We start from the raw sequence: 17,797 nt of genomic DNA, 5'->3' as shown, positions 1-17,797 counted from the left end.
CGAAATTTTCACTAATCCCGATACTCTGTTTACCGGGGGTCAACTAAAATATATCTTGATCTTTGACAGTTATACTGATGGAATGACATAAAGAGGAACGTTGCCGAATACGTCGCACAGTGTCTGAATCGCTAACAAGTTAAGGTTGAACACCAGAAACCAGGAGGAGGCTTCGGAATATAGAAATTCTAACCTGGAAATGAGAGATGATCAGCATGGACTTCGTTATCGAGTTACCACGATCACGTCGAAGGTTTGATTCCATATGGTTATCGTGGATCGACTCACCAAATTAGCTCATTTCCTACCTGTTAAGACTACCTTCTCGACTGAATATTATGATAAGTTATATATCAAAGAAATAGTTCGACTCCATGAGGTTCCGATTCTATCATATTGGCCCAATTTACGGCTAACTTTTGGAAATCATTCCAACAAGGATTGGGTACGAGGATCAACCTTAGCACAACTTTTCATCCACAAACAGATAACCAGGCCGATGCACTATTCAGGCGCTCGAGGATATGTTATGAGCCTGCGTTTTGAACTTCAAAGGAAGTTGGGAGGATCATCTAGCGCTCATCGAATTTTCCTACCACAACAATTACCATGCTAGCATTCGGATGGCACTGTATGATCATATACAAACGGAAGTATAGGTCTCTTACTGGCTGGTTCAAAGTTGGTGAGACAAAGTTATTGGGTCCTGAGTTGGTTCAATAGGCTGTAGAAAAGGTAAAAATGATTCGAAGTCGATTATGGACCGCTCAAAGCAGGAAGAAATCTTACTCGGACAACATACAATGCGATTTGGAGTTCTATGTGGGAGACTGGGTATTCTTGAAGGTGTCTCCTATGAAAGTCGTGATGAGATTTGGCAAAAGAGGCAAATTCAGCCCCCGGTATATTTGATCATATCGAATTATTCAGAAGGTCGGTCAAGTGGTTTATAAGCTTAAGTTGGCCCCGAAAATGAAAGCAGTGCATTCGGTATTCCACGTGTCTATGCTTCGTAAGTGCTTGGGTGATCTATCCTGTATTACCCCTATTGGAGATATTCAACTCACAGAGGACCTATCATACGAAGAAATTCCGGTGGCTATCCTAGATCGTCAAGTTCGTAAGTTGCGGACCAAAGAGGTAGCTTCAGTTAAAGTACTTTGGAGGAACAATAATATAGAAGAAATGACCTTAGAAGCTGAAGAAGATATGAAATCTAGGTACCCATTTGTTCCATACTACAGGAGGTAACAATGAGACTACTATAACGGGCACAACCCAAAATGACTAGAGAAGTTTGCAAGGAGTGGCTACGATTCAACAATCGAGGATGAATGTTCGGGAGGGGGGGGGGGGGTAGGGGAGGATGATGTTACTCCCACGCTTTTCCTCCACCCTATGAAATTGGAGATTTATAAGGTTTGGGCACAACCCATAAGCGGGCGACACGTATAAGGACAAAGGAGCGGTTTTATTTGGCCAAATTACGACATTTGTCGCACCGGGCGCAGTGGCTGATGCGGGGCGATGGAATTTCTTAGGCCGGGTATAAAAGGACAGAATGACTCTTCACTCTTTCATTCTAGGAGATATTATCAATTTTAGTTCACCCAAAATGCTCTAACCCCCCATCCCCACTTCTCCCAGAGAATTCCTAAGCAATCCAAGGCTAAATCAGAGGCGAACCTAGGAGGGTATAGCGTGAAGAAGCTTGTGATTGTCACTGCAATATTTGTTATCTTGTTATACTAAGGTTTGGAAATTCATTGGAGGCAAAGTTAATCACTACAAAAGCGTAAGAACTCAAAAAACATAACTAGTTCTTGCAACCTTCCTTCCTGGCATGATTGAAGTAAGCCTCTTGCTCTGAAGAATTTCTATGTTGTTAGATTGAATTTTCCTAAGCTCTTCTGGATAACGTTATTCTTGTTTTGGTACTTACTTTGTCGGTGGCATTTCTTTCAAGCCTAATATGTTTGCAAATAGTATCTTAAGGTCGGAAAATGCGATTCATTTTGAGTTTAATCTTGATGTCTCCTGATATTGATCTTGCATTGCACTTATATATATATATATATATATATATATATATATATATATATATATATATATATATATATATATATATACGTATCTATTTACTTTACCGAGCCACGCTATAGTCAGCTGGGTACGACACGTATTGTGCAATCATTGATCAGTTGGGTAGATGATGTGTGATGTAAGGCTACCGAGTCCTGTTGAGGCCGACTACGCCGAGTCCTGTTGAGGCCGGGTACGGTTGATATCTCCTGAGGTCAGGTACGATCGATTCCTCTTTGTAAGGTCGGGTATGACCGAGTCCCTTTGAAACCGGGTACGCCGAGTTCGGTTGACGTCGGGTACAACTGAGATCTCTTAAGACCAGGTATGATGTGGTAACAATATGAGACTTTACCGAGTCCTCTATGAGGCCTGGTACGATATATGATATGATATGATATGCCGCAAAGAGCAGCACCATAATACTATATTACGTATATAATACATAGCCCTAACGAGTGGCCTTACCTTTACAAAGCTCGCATGCATTTAAAGCCCATGGTTCCCATAGTGTACGCCCCCCGGTGGCCTATCTTCGGTATTCAAGTTGAAATTATGTATTCACATCTCTTATGTTATGTCGATAAATTACATACCGTATCAGCCTTACATATTCAGTACATCTTCCATACTGACACCCCTTATTTTTGGTGTTATGTCCATGCCCACAGGTACAGATAGACCCAGTGACGTCCCTCCTCAGTAAGGTGCACGCTTCAGCTGTTGGTTGTCGCACTCCACTTCTCCGGAGTAGCTGTTCAAAAGTCGATAGGTACTAAAGTATATAATCCATCCATTTTCAATACGGTGGGCCCTGTCCCGACCAAGTTGTGTATCATAGTACTCTTAGAGGCTTGTAGACTATTGTTCAGATGTGTGTAAATATTATTAGAACCTTGTTATCGATGGATGTACTTTTACGTGTATATATATTCAAAGTTAAGGTATCTTCCATAGCCAATGATGAACATTTATTAATCTTGGTGTCTTGTTGGGAAGCCTGGTCGGCCCAAGTTCCTGCTGAGAGATTTAAGTACGGACGTTGGTTCGCACGGGCCTTATGGCGTCATGTTCCGGTCGTACCTCCTGAAGTTGGGGTGTGACATGGAGGAATCAACATCACTGATATATACACATGGAACAAAGCAACATTAAAGCATCTATGGAATTTGTGCAAGAAGAAAGATAAATTTTGAATTCTGTGGGTGCACATGTATAACATAAAGGAAAAAGAGCCCGGAGTGTACAAAGCAAACAAGCATCATGGCTAATTTAGAAGATACTTAAGGTAGCAAAGCATCTAACAGAAGCTGGTTTAAGGGAAGAAAAGGTGCTTAATGCAGTGCTATTCTATCATACAGATATACGACAAGTTAAGAGGAGAGTTTCCCAAAGTATTGTGGAGGAGAACCATATTGTATACGGTTGAAACCGGGTTTCGCCTATTGAGTGATCAATCGAGGCTGAAACATAGCAGGTCAAAGCTCGAGCTCGGGTTATATCGAACCAAGGCACGAAATTAAATCGTCGAGTTCGTGATCCCGAGACCGAACAAGATCGAGACCGAACATGATCGAGGGAAATTTACCGAGCCAAATAACAGAAGGCTGAAATATCCGCGATCGGTTGGAGATCACGGTGGAAATCTCGGCACGTATCAAGGAGAGGCCGATTAATTAGCAAATCATGAGATTTTTTACTTTGTATAGAATTGTATCAAGAGTAGACACCCTTACTATATAAAGGGAGTTTGATCATTTGTAAAACACATTGTAATACACGCTAAAAAGCAATACACTATTATTTCTAGTTCTTATCATCTTGTTATTCTGTTCTTACATCAGTTGAGACATTTCTTGGCTCGAGGGTGATCAAACTCAAAGGCTAAGGCTGTTTAATATGTGTGGTTTGCATTCATTTTCTTATCATTAATTTCAATATTAATCTGTTTTCTTAATTTGTATCAAGTCACATCACGTATCCTTAAAACCGCGTATAAATTCGATTGCTATCCGATTTTGAGGGTAAACACATATGCAACAACAAGGAGAGTCCAAAATGGTATTCATACTATATTCTAGCAATCCATAGAAGATTATATACCAGGAACAGGCCAACAAAGTGGGGGATCCCAAGCAATCCAATATGTCCATTGTGTGAGGACGAAATGGAGGACCATCAACACTTATTCTTCAAATGCAGATTCTCATAAGCAATATGGCTAAAGCTACTTCAACGAAAGTCCAGGGATGGATTGAGGAGATAGAATGGATAACAACATATGCTAATGGTGGGAGCTCATAGGCAGTAACATACATAATGGTTCTAGCAGGTGCTGTGTAGTGTGTACCATATTCGGTTGGAGAGAAATTATCGAATTTATCAGAACAAGAAATAGAGTTGTGCAGAGTTAAGTAGATTGATAACTCAAGAGGTGCACTGTAGAGGGGTTTTGAAACCAGGTTTAGCTTGACAGATGCAAAAACTAAATTTTTACCCATAGCAGAATTTGTTTGTAGTTGTCGAGTTGTTTAGAAGAAAGAAATAATATTGAAGTTGGGGTTCTGTGTCCAACTTATAAATATTGAAAATTTAATTACCAAAAAAATTATATTATGAAGAAAGGGCATTTATGGTAATCCAAGAAAAAGGACGCGGAAAAGAACTCCCACTAGCGAACTATTTCAACCCTCCTCCAATAGATCATCATCATTTTGCAGATATCACTTTTCGTCTCACAAAAAACTTTTGATCCAAAAATGCTAGCAGTTTTTGACAAATCAGTGGCTAAAAGCCCAGAAGGGCTCCAGAGTCCGAACAATGAGACAGCAGTATCTGCTCTGAAAGATGGTTTCTTGGCACAGCGCTTTGCCTCCAACCATTCAGGCTCTGTCACCATCAACTTGGGCTCTTCTGGATTCTTGGCTTACTCCTCTGATCGCCAAAACCCTCTTCTTCCCAGGTCCTATTTCTTATCTCATTTGTCTTTGATCTGACATTTGTTGTCATTTACCCCAAAAAGATAAAGGAATGTAAGATCTATCGACTGGTTTTTTTAATTCCACTATTCGACTCAGTTGACTTTATGTTCTTGTGTAATCCGATCTCTCATCTTTTCTGCGATTTATTTATTTTTATAGTGGATCTTGGTGAATTTGACAAAATATTACAATTTTTTTTTAATATTTCTCTTTTATGTGTGCTGGTTTTGTGATTTGTGTTTTTGTCGGTTTCGGTTTGGATGTAATGATGGTCTTTCTGGGGTTTAGTTTTAGGAGATGCACTAGTGGCTTGTGCGTGACAGATTTTCTTTTTTCTTTTTTATTTAATAATCACCATTGTCATTCAGTTGCTGCTTTAGTATGATTACTTATTTGTGTAAATTCTGTTTCATGTTAGAGTAATTTAGATTTATTTATTTTGAACCAAATCATGCTTTCTTGATACATCTTCAGCCATCAGAATAATGGAATTTTAGATTTATTTGTTTTTTTTTGCATACCATGCTTTCTGTTTCTTGTAGGTTGTTCGCTGTTGTGGATGACATATTCTGCTTGTTTCAAGGCCACATTGAGAATATAGCTCATCTTAAGCAACAATATGGGTTAAACAAGACAGCAAACGAAGTGATCATTGTTATTGAGGCTTACAGGACTTTGAGGGATAGAGGTCCTTATCCTCCAGATCAAGTTGTGAGAGATATTCATGGAAAGTTTGCTTTCGTTCTTTATGATAGCTCTTCAAAGACTTCCTTCCTTGCTTCTGTGAGTAGTCCTTGTTGTCTTGAATCGTCTCGTCTCTTGTTGTCGAACTAGACTTTACGTTTACCACTTTGATTGTTATAGGATGTTGATGGGAGTGTGCCCTTCTTCTGGGGTACTGATTCTGAAGGCCACCTAGTTCTCTCCGATGACGCTGACATTGTGAAGCAAGGCTGTGGAAAATCCTTTGCACCATTTCCCAAAGGTAATGCAGATGAACTTCTTGCACTCAAGGGAAAGGTCTACATACATAGTATTTCTTTTTTGTTTTTGGATGAGTAATCAGTAAAAGAACTTCTATTGACATGGGAAAGTAAGGAGTTGCTGCTCAACCATAGGATAATTAAATATGCTCTTTGCAATTTAATTAATATGCGGTCTCTGATGACCAACATAACCAATTGAGTTGATGTGTATCGGATCCATTCTGACCTCTTCTATTTGTGCAAATAATTCTCTTTTCTCTCTTTTTCCTTGGGTGAAGAAGAGGGTAAATTGGGGTGAGTTCATGTGGCAAGACCGCAAGATGCCCATACATAAAACAATCAAATTGGGTGGGATTCAAAAATCATGTTGGCACATGACATAATATCTGTGGGTTTGGATATATGCTTTTCCCGTCCACCCTTATGTAGCATTTTTTGGATTTAATACTATAACAATATGTTTTGTGTTTATTGTTCCGTTTCTTTTTTTAAGGGGCTCAATGTCTGTTGGTTTACTTTTGAGTCTTTCGCAGAATACTTATGTGTCTCATTATTTGTTTGCTTCTTCAGGATGCTTCTTCACATCTTCTGGTGGCTTGAGGAGTTATGAGCACCCCCGTAATGAGTTGAAACCAGTACCAAGGGTGGACAGCTCAGGCGAGGTGTGCGGTGCAAACTTTAAGGTGGATGCTGAATCTAAAAAAGGGGGTACAGGCATGCCCAGAGTGGACAGCGCCGCTAACTGGTCCCAACACTACTAAGCTGACTGCAGTTTTCATCACCACAGAGGCTTCGTTATTATTTGGCCTTCTATCTTGTGCTTTTCCAACTCTTTCTATTATTCTCAACTTCTATTGCTATGAGCTTTATGGTTGTAGAGAAATGTTAAAAGGCGAGGAAAGATATTTCATATTGCTACCGAGGAACGTGATCGCTATGTCGTATACTGGAGTTAGGCCATTTTCTTGGCTGGAAGACGTCTACTTTAAATAACTTCTGTCTTGATACAGGGGATTTGCTTATTTGTTAGTATGTGTATTTGGTGCTTCTGTTTTCTTTTACCCTTGCTTTTTCCATTTACAAGTGTTTTTTTAGCCAATATTGCTGTCTGGCTAATGTTTCTTGCTAATAAGAAACATCAGCGGTCAGGTATCTGTTCCCTTGTGCATTGAGATTGTAGTATACCCAAAAGTTGGGCTAAGGCCTAAGAAACAGTCGTTGCTTAAAAGATGGTAAACTAAGCACATAACACTATATGCACAATATGCTTTTGCAGGAAAGTGGCTCTGGCTGCATAACAACTTGCCTTGTCAAAAAGGTAGGTTGTCAGGTATCAGAGGACAACCGAGGATGTGTGAACATAGATGATCGGATGAAGTATTGGGACTAAAATTGCATGCTAACCGGAACTGCCAATATTATTGCTATTGCATGTCAACATTTTGTAAACCGTCTATGATAATACACGATAACTAGACTAAGAGCAAGAAACTAACTATATTAGTGATAACACTACGCGCAACCACGTTAAGTGTGACAAAACAGTGGTTTACAAACATCTTTTTATGCTAGACTGATATATTTATAGCTAACACTAAGAAGTAAAGTAAGCATCAAAATACGAAAGCGGGAATGTAAGCATAAGCAGCTCTCTGCTGCAGAGAGAAAGTCCCAGCTGATCTTCAGTCCTTAGCATTTGCAATTCCTCCTGGTGTTATCTGAAAAATGTGTTTTTTGTTAAGAAAACTTAATAGGTGACCAGGAAAAAAAAACTTAATTAGGTGAACTTTCTAGTTAACCCCTTGCTGCTAAACTTGACTCAGTGGAAAAGAATGATTAGAGAAGGAAAGCTAATTTAATAAGAGTAGGATATTGCTTCGGCCTCTGGAAGATTTGGTGCATCAAACACCTTGCAGACACGCTGTTCTCCTTTGCCCTTCCTGAACATTAGTCTTATAGTTGCTGCGTGAGCAAGGACATGACCTCCTGCTGGCTTCTTTGGATCTGATATGAACACCCCTCCACCTGGATCAGCTATAACTGCATTCACCAATCCAACTACTTGTATTAGCATGCTTGGAGTTTCAACGTAGATAAAAGGCAAACAATATACAGCACACAGAAAGCGAGTCAGTTTAGCTGTTAGGAGTAAAATCCATTACATCAACACTTAGAAGTTTCATTGTGTTTATACTTCTATTCCTTCTGTTTTGATTCTAAACATATCAACAATTTGTAGAGCTGCGCAGAATAGATTGCCTACCTTGATTAGTCATGTAAACAGCAACATTAAATTCCTCAGCTATCTTTATCAATCGGGACAGCATCTGTGCCAACTTTTGCTGGAAATGGCAAGAAGGCGCAGTCATTCAAATTAAAACATATTTAGATTAGGTGATTGCAGGCTCTTCTTAGAACAAAGATAAATATCAAGAGACAGGAACTTATAAATCAAATATCATATTTCTGTATTTTGTTATACCTGACGTTCTGCAAGTTCTCCTCTTCCAGTGAAATCCACTCGAAATAAAGCAATCACAGAGTCAACAATCTGCAAGTAAAATTTCAGTATATGAGCCAACTTCCATTAGCAATCATTCTATTCAGGATAAACTGGACGTTGTGGCTTTCACCAGAAGTCTGAAAGGCTCTTCAGCCATTTTTGCTGCCAGACCAAGAAGCAGGTTGTACTGATGTTCGTATGTGTATGCACGAGCATAAATGATCTGGTGAATTCACATCATAAGGGGAAAAAGGGAATGATAAGAAATCAGCTGAAAAATCAGTAAGCTAAACAAAGAGAGGAGAGATCATTAAATGAGGGTCCAAAGGATGCTTTACATTGTCAAGAACAGCTCCTGCGTCCATTCCAAATCTTTCAGCAATGGGCACAAGACGATCTGGCCGACTATGGTACACTTAGTTGAAGAAACAAGATAAAATGGAAGGAAGCATTCTCTTTTGTTTCTACAGCTGCTACTTCATGAAGAGACTTTGAAGTGCTAGTATGATTATTGATGCTACATGAGTAAGGAAATATCAGCAAGGATACAATGTTCCCTCAGTATCAATGTAAGCCACCTTTCCATTCCCTCCTTTCATGCTAGTAGGAAGCTGAAATAAATCAGACAAATGAATTGACACTCTTGTCAAGTTCTGGATGATACCATGATTAAGTCAAAAGCATATAAAGGATAAGGAGGGATCTAGAAGGTCAAAAACTTCATTGCTTCTGACTAAGATCAGAGGCGAACCTGAGTAGAGACACATAGAGTATGAGCAAGTTGTGTCTTTCCAGATCTGAATAAATTGTTCATTCAGCAGAGTTTGATGAAATATTCAGATAATGCTTCTACAGCAAAGGTTAAACGATAATTAGTTGATTGTTACCTGAATTCACCAAAAGCTTCAGTGATCGCTGAAGTTTCGATCCCTCCTTCAGAAAGTTCACACCAGAAAAGAAACTATCAGAACCAAGAGCTATTTATGTGACAAGTAAAGAATTCAAGATAAAATTAAGAAGTAGTGGAACGTTTACCTCCCAAAAGTTCATCCAGTGCCTGGCTTCCAGTTGTGATACGAACTACCTGCTTCCTCTGTAGCAAACATGTTGTTTTCAGATATCTTTTTATATAAGGCACAAATAGGATTTTACACTTCCTTAAATATGTCACTCAAGCAGAAAGGATCAAGAGTGGATAGCAAAGAAAAGAAACACCGTGATTTTACTCAATAGGAGCTGTTAGCACTAAATTATAGAGTGGTTTTGTGGGCTATTAACTTTTAACATCACCAGTCAAGCAAAATCTAAGTTAAGGCATAAAATGAAAAAAGAAACAAAAAACTCATACTTTGAGCAGAGCATCACTTCCAGTAATATAGCCAAAATTCTGCAAAGATTACAAAAATAGTGAAGTCAGTAGTAGCAGAACATATGATGATATCATCACTTGGAATATGACAATCAGTCTATCATAACATAAATCTCTTACCACTATCTTCTCAGCTGCTTCACAGATCTTGTCAACTTTTGCTTCCGATAGCCCTTTGATCCCAGTCAAGTTCTGAAAGCAAGATAAATTTGATACTAATTAGAAGAAAGATTGCAAAGCGGAAGTATATAATGCGCGAATCATGGATAATAAACAACGGAAGTGATTTTCCTTTTCACCTTCTTCGTGTGCATCATCAAGCCATTGCAGGTGTAGATCCCTGCATCTTGCAGCTTCTTCACGTCCCCAGCATTGATTCCATGAGAGATCACTGCATAAAATATTCAATAATTTTACAAAGTTAGCTGATTCATAACATTTAATTGTCAGAAAAAGCTTATCAGGATTTTACATGCATTTAAATTTGATATAAAAAATTGAGACTATAGCTTCATCATTCCAGTTTAAGATCTGCTTTGAGTTTTACATTCAATTGTGTAAGTTCAAGGAGATAGGCCTTTATTAAAAGACTATTCAATGACAATACCTTAAAAGGTAGATACCAGGAGGAACATAATACTGCAAATTTGAGTTTGTGCTCTTCTAAAATGCAGTCGATGAGATTACTAACACGTTCATAAAATATCAAAAGGATCATGATATGAAAAACTCACCAACAGAGCAGAAAATCGAAACCGTAAAATATGCTACAACGATGAGATCAAAACACGGACACACTAGCACTGATGGAAAAATAAGACAACTGGATGAAATAATGAGCATAAGACCAGTAAAGTATACGGACATTGTGTGGCCAGCTGATTTGAAGCCAGAATTTTATGAGTTAACGAAGAAAATACAGAGCGCAATTAATTTTTTTGAATTAAAGAGAACTCCTTAGATTTGTTAAGAGATCAAGACATATCATACTCCAAATTACCGCCAAATCCTTCTGATGCGCTTGAAAATCACATATCTCGGTTACAGAAGAAAAACTGAAAATCAACATCACACACGCTAGCATTGATTGAAGAATGAACTAGTAGCTTGAATCATGAGTAAACAGTAAGTACTAATTGTATCACAACGAACCGAATCATAAGCATAACATAGTAATCATATTCCAGAGAACCTTTGATAAATAAAAAGATAAATCATAAACAGCAACGGGATTTTTCATTAAACGATGTTTATATAAGATATTTAGAATAATCATACTTCAGGAAGAAAAAAACGTAATGTTGCGTGAAACAGAGGAACCTAGCAAGCACTAATTGTATCACAACGAACCAAATCAGATCCATAACTTTCATCAACTAAAAAGGAAAATTCATACAGTAAACTAACATGAATTTTAACGTTTAACCAAAATTCCTGTTGAGTTTTTTTTACGAGAAATGAGAAATATCGTAGTCCAAAACATTGTAAAATGTTGAGCCAAACCGAAAACAGAATACTAAGAACTAATCCAGATCCATAATTTTCATCAACTAAGAATGAAAATCACACAGCTAACGAGTGTCAAGGTTACTTCAAAGCAGTAGTATAATGTGCGCGAAACTGAAAAACAGTACTAAGACTATCGCAACAACTATTTCAGAGCCATAACTTTCATCAACTAAGAAAAGCAAAATCACACAGCATAGGATAACAAAATTTTGAAGTTAAACAAAGTTGCTGTTGAATTTTGAAGAAAAATGTCTTTTACTGAGCGAAGCTGAAAACAGAGAATTATAAGAATTTGGCAACCGAAAAAAAGAAGAGAAATTACGTTTATCAATAGCCTCGAATAAGTCATCTTCATCTTCGATCTCTTCACGTTCAATGAGCTGTAACTGCTCTTCGGGTCTGAAAAATCATTCAACACATCGGAATACAAAATACTGATCAAAATCATAACAAAATCGTAAACAGAGAGAGAGAGAGAGAGAGAGAGAGAGAGAGAGAGAGAGAGAGAGGAAATTACTTGAATGCAAGCATTTTCAAAAGTTTCGAGAGAGATTTGAAATTTTGCTGAGAGGAAAGGAGAGTGTTTGTGTTGTTTGCGTGAGGAGAATTTGAATTGTGAAATCTCAGAGAGGAGACTTTTCACGTTTATATAGGGAGAGAGCGGAGCCCGGGAGTTTATTTTTGTGTTAGTCCATCAAACTTGGTAAATTTGAATTTTGGAACATTGATATTCAAAGCTTGCAATCAAATTTTACGTGTTAGTATTACTTTTTGCTAACTTATTACCTGCTTCCAATTTTTTGAACTTTTTCAGTTTCCAAAAGTATTCGACGAAATTCTTCTAATACCATTAATCTGGATAGTGTATTGGGGAAAATAAATATTACACGTGGAATTAATTATGTGGCTAACATGGCAAGACACATGGATCATTAGAAAAGTGACATCTGGAGAAGAGTACTTAAAAAGATGTGAGTCTTAATAGGTACGAGCAAAACGTCTAAGAGACGAGAAGAAATGGTTGCTCGAGTCTCTTTAGTAATTTGAAGAGACACCGTGGAATGAACCAAGACAGTAAAAAGCACAGATTCGTTGGTTTTCAATTAATGAGCATGAATGATTAGAAGCGTTACAGAATCTTCACGAAACAGTTACGATTGCCAATTATAACGTTTCATTAATGTCACTAATGTTCATAATGACTGATCATAAAGGGGAAAAGACGTTGTACTTAGAGATGGCTATATAAGGAAGAGAAATATCATTTGTATGGATACGTTCTGATTATTGCTGGAATACAATTATTTACTTTTGCTTTATATTGATTACTTTGCTATTTCAGAATCTAATTTTCCTTTCCCATTGCAGGAATATTCTTTTTCTTGATTATCAGTAACCCGAGTACTTTTAAAAATAGGCTTTGGCCGAAATGCCTATTTTCTGGTTAAACAAATTGGTTCCGTTACCGGGAATCTGATAATCTTTTCACTTTTCAAATCCATTCTTCTGTCAAAAAATCATGTCAAACGTCAACGACAACAACCTACAAAACCTATAAAACCAACAAAATCAGCAGCACTTGAATCACCAAAATCAACAAGGAGATGGAACTCCAATCCCCTCACCACGAAACTCTCCTCGACAATCTCGAGAAGGGACACCTGACAGATCTGAATCGCATATGAATGACTAACATGAGGACGATCAAGCTATCGATGCAACATTGAAGCAATTAATCGCAGAACAGGTCAACAATGCTCTTCAAGCTTTTGTTAGTGGGTTGCCAACTGTACCACCAAATCCGCCTCCAAACAACACCGCAACCATAGAGAATCCACGCTCAGGACTCGCTAATTCAGGAAGCGGAGGAACTCCTAGCCAATCTCGCGATGGAGGGTCAGGTATCCCAGTTAATTCTGATTTACAAAGTTTAGTACTAACTTTGTAGAAGCAGCTCAAGGAGCAGAACGATCGCATAGAACAGATACCTGGTGTTCCACCTATAATCAAAGGAGTGGATATAGCCAAATACTCTAAACAGCCTTGGAAGCCAAGCGCCGCTCCTTTGCCTATTTCGAAAAAGTTTAAGATGCCCGATATCCCAAAGTACGATGGAACAACCGATCCACGAGATCACATAATTGCATTTGGCGTAAAGGGCAACGACTTGACCAAGCAAGAGATTGAATCAGTACTGGTCAAACAATTCGGTGAAACACTCACGAAAGGAGCACTAACATGGTATTCTCTTTTACCTGAAAATTCCATTGTTTCTTTTGCTGAGCTTGCAGATTCATTTATAAAAGGCAAAATACATAAATGGCCCCTTCATGTTGTTCTCAACGATCAGACAAACACTTCAACTGACCTCTCTACCAATTAAACATTTCAAGTGGCTATTAAATGTATCAAATAAACGCTCAAGTGCAGCAAACCATGTGCGTGAATTACACTTGCCGATATATATTAAATGAACCAATAAAAAGGCGACACGTGTAATTTATAATAATTAAAACAAAAATAACCATCTGACCCCTTCCTCACCTAGCTATCTCAAAAAATTAGTCCAAATTTCCGGCGAGTTCTAGTTCGACAAAAATGGAGTCTCACCGTAGTGATGAAAATTTTGAATTAACACACATCTCGTACAACCCAAGTATTACACGAGCAAAAGCCCTCTGATCTCGTCAATGCCCAAATTTTCAATTTTTTTTGTGGATATATCAATACTCATTAACAGAACAAGTACATACTCATTAGAAGATGAATACATCAATCTCCATAAATAAATAAAGAATCCAGTAGTAGTATTCAACAATTAATTGGGTCTAGTAAGATAAAATCAACAGTGGTCAAGCCCATGAATGTCAGAGATTTAAAGTGTCAAAGCAGAGCAGCAAATACATCTATAACAACAGATCCGGCAGCAACAACGAATCCATTGAAGGTAGAAGAAGTAGGAGATTTGGTAGGAGAACCGCCGGGAGCGGTGGCGATGGATGGAGGAGAAGCACCGGAAGGAGATGCCGGAGTATCGACAATTGATGGAGCTGGCGGAAATAGATTGACAGTAGCAGTGGTGGAGATGGTAGCGACAGTTTGAGGTTGAAAGGAGACATAAGCACAAAATTTAGGTGCCAATTTTCCTATATTGGCTTGTTATTTGCGCTGCCATGGACATTGTTCTTGTCCTCCATCGAAGGTGAAAAACTTGAAGAAGGAGAAATGTGAAATGAAGGTAAGTGGGGACCACATAAAGTAAAATTAATTTTAAAAAAAAAAAGATAAAAACTTGATTTTAAGGGTTTCACGCGCTTAGATGTGAATATATAGCACACACTTTGCCATGTCAGCGCGAGGGGTTCACGAGGTCATACTTCAGTCAAGAAGAAAGTGTGTAATTGATAATGTAGTCAGTTGAGGTGTTTATCTGATCGTTGAGGACAATATAAAGGGGCTGTTTATGTATTTCGCCTTTATAAAAGCACACTCGGGAGCTCAAAAAGTTAAAAAAAGCATGGAAGACATTTTCAAATAAAACAGGGAGATACGGAGCTACTCAGAGAATTCATAGACAGATTTCAACGTGAACGAATGATGTGGCCACGTGTACCCGACAATTGGGCAGCGATGGCATTTGCTAGTAATTTAAATGAAAAAAGCTCAGAAGCCATAAGGAGACTCAAAGAAAGCTTACGAGAATTCCCTGCAACAACTTGGAATGATGTTTACAACAGGTACAACACAAAACTGCGGATAGAAGAAGACACTATCACTCAGTCCTGGAGAGATGAAAGGGTAAGTTTAAGGTGGCCAGAAACTGAAAAAAGGTCCGGCAAGAACAGGTACGAACCCTATATAGGACCAGCAGGAAGGGATTCACGTTCGAAATAAGAAAACCCGAGGTATGATTCCAGATCAAGGGACAGAGATTCAGGTTCATCGTCCAGGTTCGGAAAGGAGCGAGATACACGAGACAATGATGGAAGTTCAAAAGCAAAGATTGATGGTTACAGTTTCAATGTTAGCACGTCTGAGTGGGTAGCTGTTTTAAGAAGCATGAGAGATAAAGTGCGGTGGCCAAAAGAAATGAGATCGAACCCAAATAGGAGAAATCCCGATTTCTGGTGCGAGTTTCACAATGATCACGGTCACAAAACAGCAGATTTCAGAATGCTACAAGGTGAAGTGGAGCACTTATTAAAACAAGGTTACTTAACCAAATTATTTAGTGAGAAGGGTAAGCAAGCATATATGAAGAATAGGCAGGAGCCACCAAAACCTCCATCACCAAAAAGAACAGTTAATGCCATACGCGGAGGGGAGGAGGTCAACGACGTAACATATACGGCAGCAAAAAAGGTGTCAAAAATCACAGTTACCCACGGGAAGAGAGTTCTCCAAGTTTTGGAAGAAGAAAGTATAACATTTGATGATGCAAACTCAGATGGCGTGTTGATCCCACACAATGACGCACTGGTAATATCTTTACTTGTACATGATACTAATGTAAAACGAGTTTTGATTGATCCAGGTAGCTCTGTAAATATCATTTTTCTAAGAGTGGTAAACGAGATGCAAGCCGACGATAAATTGGTACCCAAAGCACTTACCTTGTCTGGTTTTGACAACTCGAGCGTTGTTACAAAAGGGGAGATAATACTCACCACATTCGCAGAAGGAGTAGTCAAAGATACCAAATTTCAAGTGATAGATATGGACATGGCGTACAATATGATTCTTGGCAGACCTTGGATTCACGAGATGGATGCTGTTCCATCTACCTTACATTAGGTTATCAAGTTCCCTTCACAATGGGGAATAAGACAAATCCGTGGTGATTAACAGGCTTCCCAAAGCATTAACTCAGTGTCAGATTCAAGCGTAAAAGATAACGTTGCAGATGAAAAATAGCAATTACAGAATTCAATTGAGGGTTTAGCAACGCAAACCTCAACTATAGATGGACAAACGGATGTAGACTCAAGGCCTGATACTATTCAAGAACCAGAAGAGAATGAAAACATCAAAACAACAATTGAGGAACTTGAAGCGGTGGTGTTGTTTGTACATTGGCCAGACAGAAAAGTCTACATCGAAACCAACCTCAGCCCAGAGATGAAAAGTAAGTTAATTGAATTTTTAAAAGCTAACGCAGATTGCTTTGCTTGGTCGCATTTAGATATGATAGGTATACCACCGGAGGTGATGACCCATAAGCTGAATGAAGATCCAATGTATCCGCCTGTCAAACAGAAGAAAAGGAAGCAAGGATCCTTCAAGAACCAGGTGATTCAGGACGAGCTACAAAAACTCTTAAAAATTGGGTCTATCTGCGAGCTAAAATATCCTAATTGGCTAGCTAATACTGTAGTGGTGCTAAAAATAATGGTGAGTGGCGAGTTTGTGTAGACTATACTGATTTGAATAAAGCCTGCCCTATAGATTCTTTTCCGTTACCACACATAGATCAACTAATTGATGCTACTGCAGGACACGAACTATTAAGTTTTTTAGACGCCTATTCAGGATATAATCAAATAAAAATGGATCCTTCAGATGAGGAAAAAACTTCCTTTATTACAGACAGGGGGACTTATTGTTATAAAGTTATGCCTTTCGGCCTAAAGAATGCTGGAGCCACGTACCAAAGGTTAGTAACTAATATGTTTCAAGAACATCTGGGAAAAACCATGGAGGTTTATATCGATGATATGCTAGTCAAATCACAACAGGCGGGGGATCATATTCAACATCTGTCAGATACATTTCAGATTCTCCGCAAATTCAATATGAAGTTAAATCCAGAGAAATGTGCATTTGGCGTGTCGTCAGGTAAGTTCTTAGGTTTCCTTGTTTCTAACCGTGGAATTGAAGTAAATCCCCCGCAGATTAAAGTTATTGAAGAAATACCAGATATACTTACGAGCAAAAAGAAGTGCAGAGGTTAACAGGTAGGGTAGCAGCATTGGGAAGATTTATTTCTATATCTTCGGAGAAAAGCTTTAAGTTCTTTTCAGTTTTGAAAAAGCAAAGTCAATTTGAATAGACTGAAGAATGTCAACAAGCGCTAGAAAATTTAAAAGCGTACTTGTCAAACCCACCGTTGCTGGCTAAACCAAAGGACAGAGAAAAGCTACTCATCTACCTCGCTGTTTCAGAAGTAGCGGTTAGTGCAGTATTAGTTCGGGAGGACAAAGGTAAACAATCTCCGATTTATTATGTTATCAAGTCTTTATTGGATGCTGAAACTCGATATCCTCATTTAGAAAAACTTGCTTTAGCATTAATTATGGCATCTAGAAAATTAAGGCCTTATTTTCAATGTCACCCTATCTCTATAGTGACTGCCTACCCCTAACGTAAT

General features: G+C 38.5%; 2 protein-coding genes across 2 annotated transcripts; one reads left to right on the top strand and one right to left on the bottom strand.

The window, feature by feature from the left end:
• Positions 4,346-7,110, top strand: LOC109232071 (stem-specific protein TSJT1-like). The gene is made up of 4 exons (XM_019397733.1): positions 4,346-5,044; positions 5,606-5,846; positions 5,928-6,048; positions 6,620-7,110. The coding sequence occupies exons 1-4, from the start codon at positions 4,842-4,844 to the stop codon at positions 6,808-6,810; spliced, it is 756 nt and encodes a 251-aa protein (XP_019253278.1). The 5' UTR covers positions 4,346-4,841; the 3' UTR covers positions 6,811-7,110.
• LOC109232070 (meiotic recombination protein DMC1 homolog) lies at positions 7,111-12,024 on the bottom strand. Its single transcript, XM_019397732.1, has 14 exons — positions 11,948-12,024; positions 11,753-11,829; positions 10,221-10,312; positions 10,042-10,113; positions 9,901-9,939; positions 9,588-9,645; positions 9,440-9,485; positions 9,304-9,349; positions 9,102-9,163; positions 8,891-8,957; positions 8,683-8,775; positions 8,532-8,600; positions 8,313-8,391; positions 7,111-8,089 (listed from the first exon to the last, which is right to left on the bottom strand). Exons 1-14 carry the CDS (start codon positions 11,959-11,961, stop codon positions 7,905-7,907), a joined length of 999 nt encoding a protein of 332 aa, XP_019253277.1. The 5' UTR covers positions 11,962-12,024; the 3' UTR covers positions 7,111-7,904.

Source organism: Nicotiana attenuata, chromosome 9 (assembly GCF_001879085.1).
Source record: "Nicotiana attenuata strain UT chromosome 9, NIATTr2, whole genome shotgun sequence".
Classification (NCBI taxonomy): domain Eukaryota; kingdom Viridiplantae; phylum Streptophyta; class Magnoliopsida; order Solanales; family Solanaceae; genus Nicotiana; species Nicotiana attenuata.
The sequence above is the reverse complement of the archived record's forward strand: the minus strand, read 5'-3'. Positions and strand labels throughout refer to the sequence as shown.

Coding starts and splice junctions, on each gene's coding strand:
- LOC109232070 (XM_019397732.1), bottom strand. Junction 9,940..10,041: donor AAGCAGCTGAGAAGATAGTG/GTAAGAGATTTA, acceptor TAATCTTTGCAG/AATTTTGGCTATATTACTGG. Junction 8,601..8,682: donor AAGAGCCTTTCAGACTTCTG/GTGAAAGCCACA, acceptor TTTTACTTGCAG/ATTGTTGACTCTGTGATTGC.
- LOC109232071 (XM_019397733.1), top strand. CDS start 4,842: ATGCTAGCAGTTTTTGACAAATCAGTGGCTAAAAGCCCAGAAGGGCTC. Junction 5,847..5,927: donor AGACTTCCTTCCTTGCTTCT/GTGAGTAGTCCT, acceptor TGATTGTTATAG/GATGTTGATGGGAGTGTGCC. Junction 6,049..6,619: donor CTTTGCACCATTTCCCAAAG/GTAATGCAGATG, acceptor TTGCTTCTTCAG/GATGCTTCTTCACATCTTCT.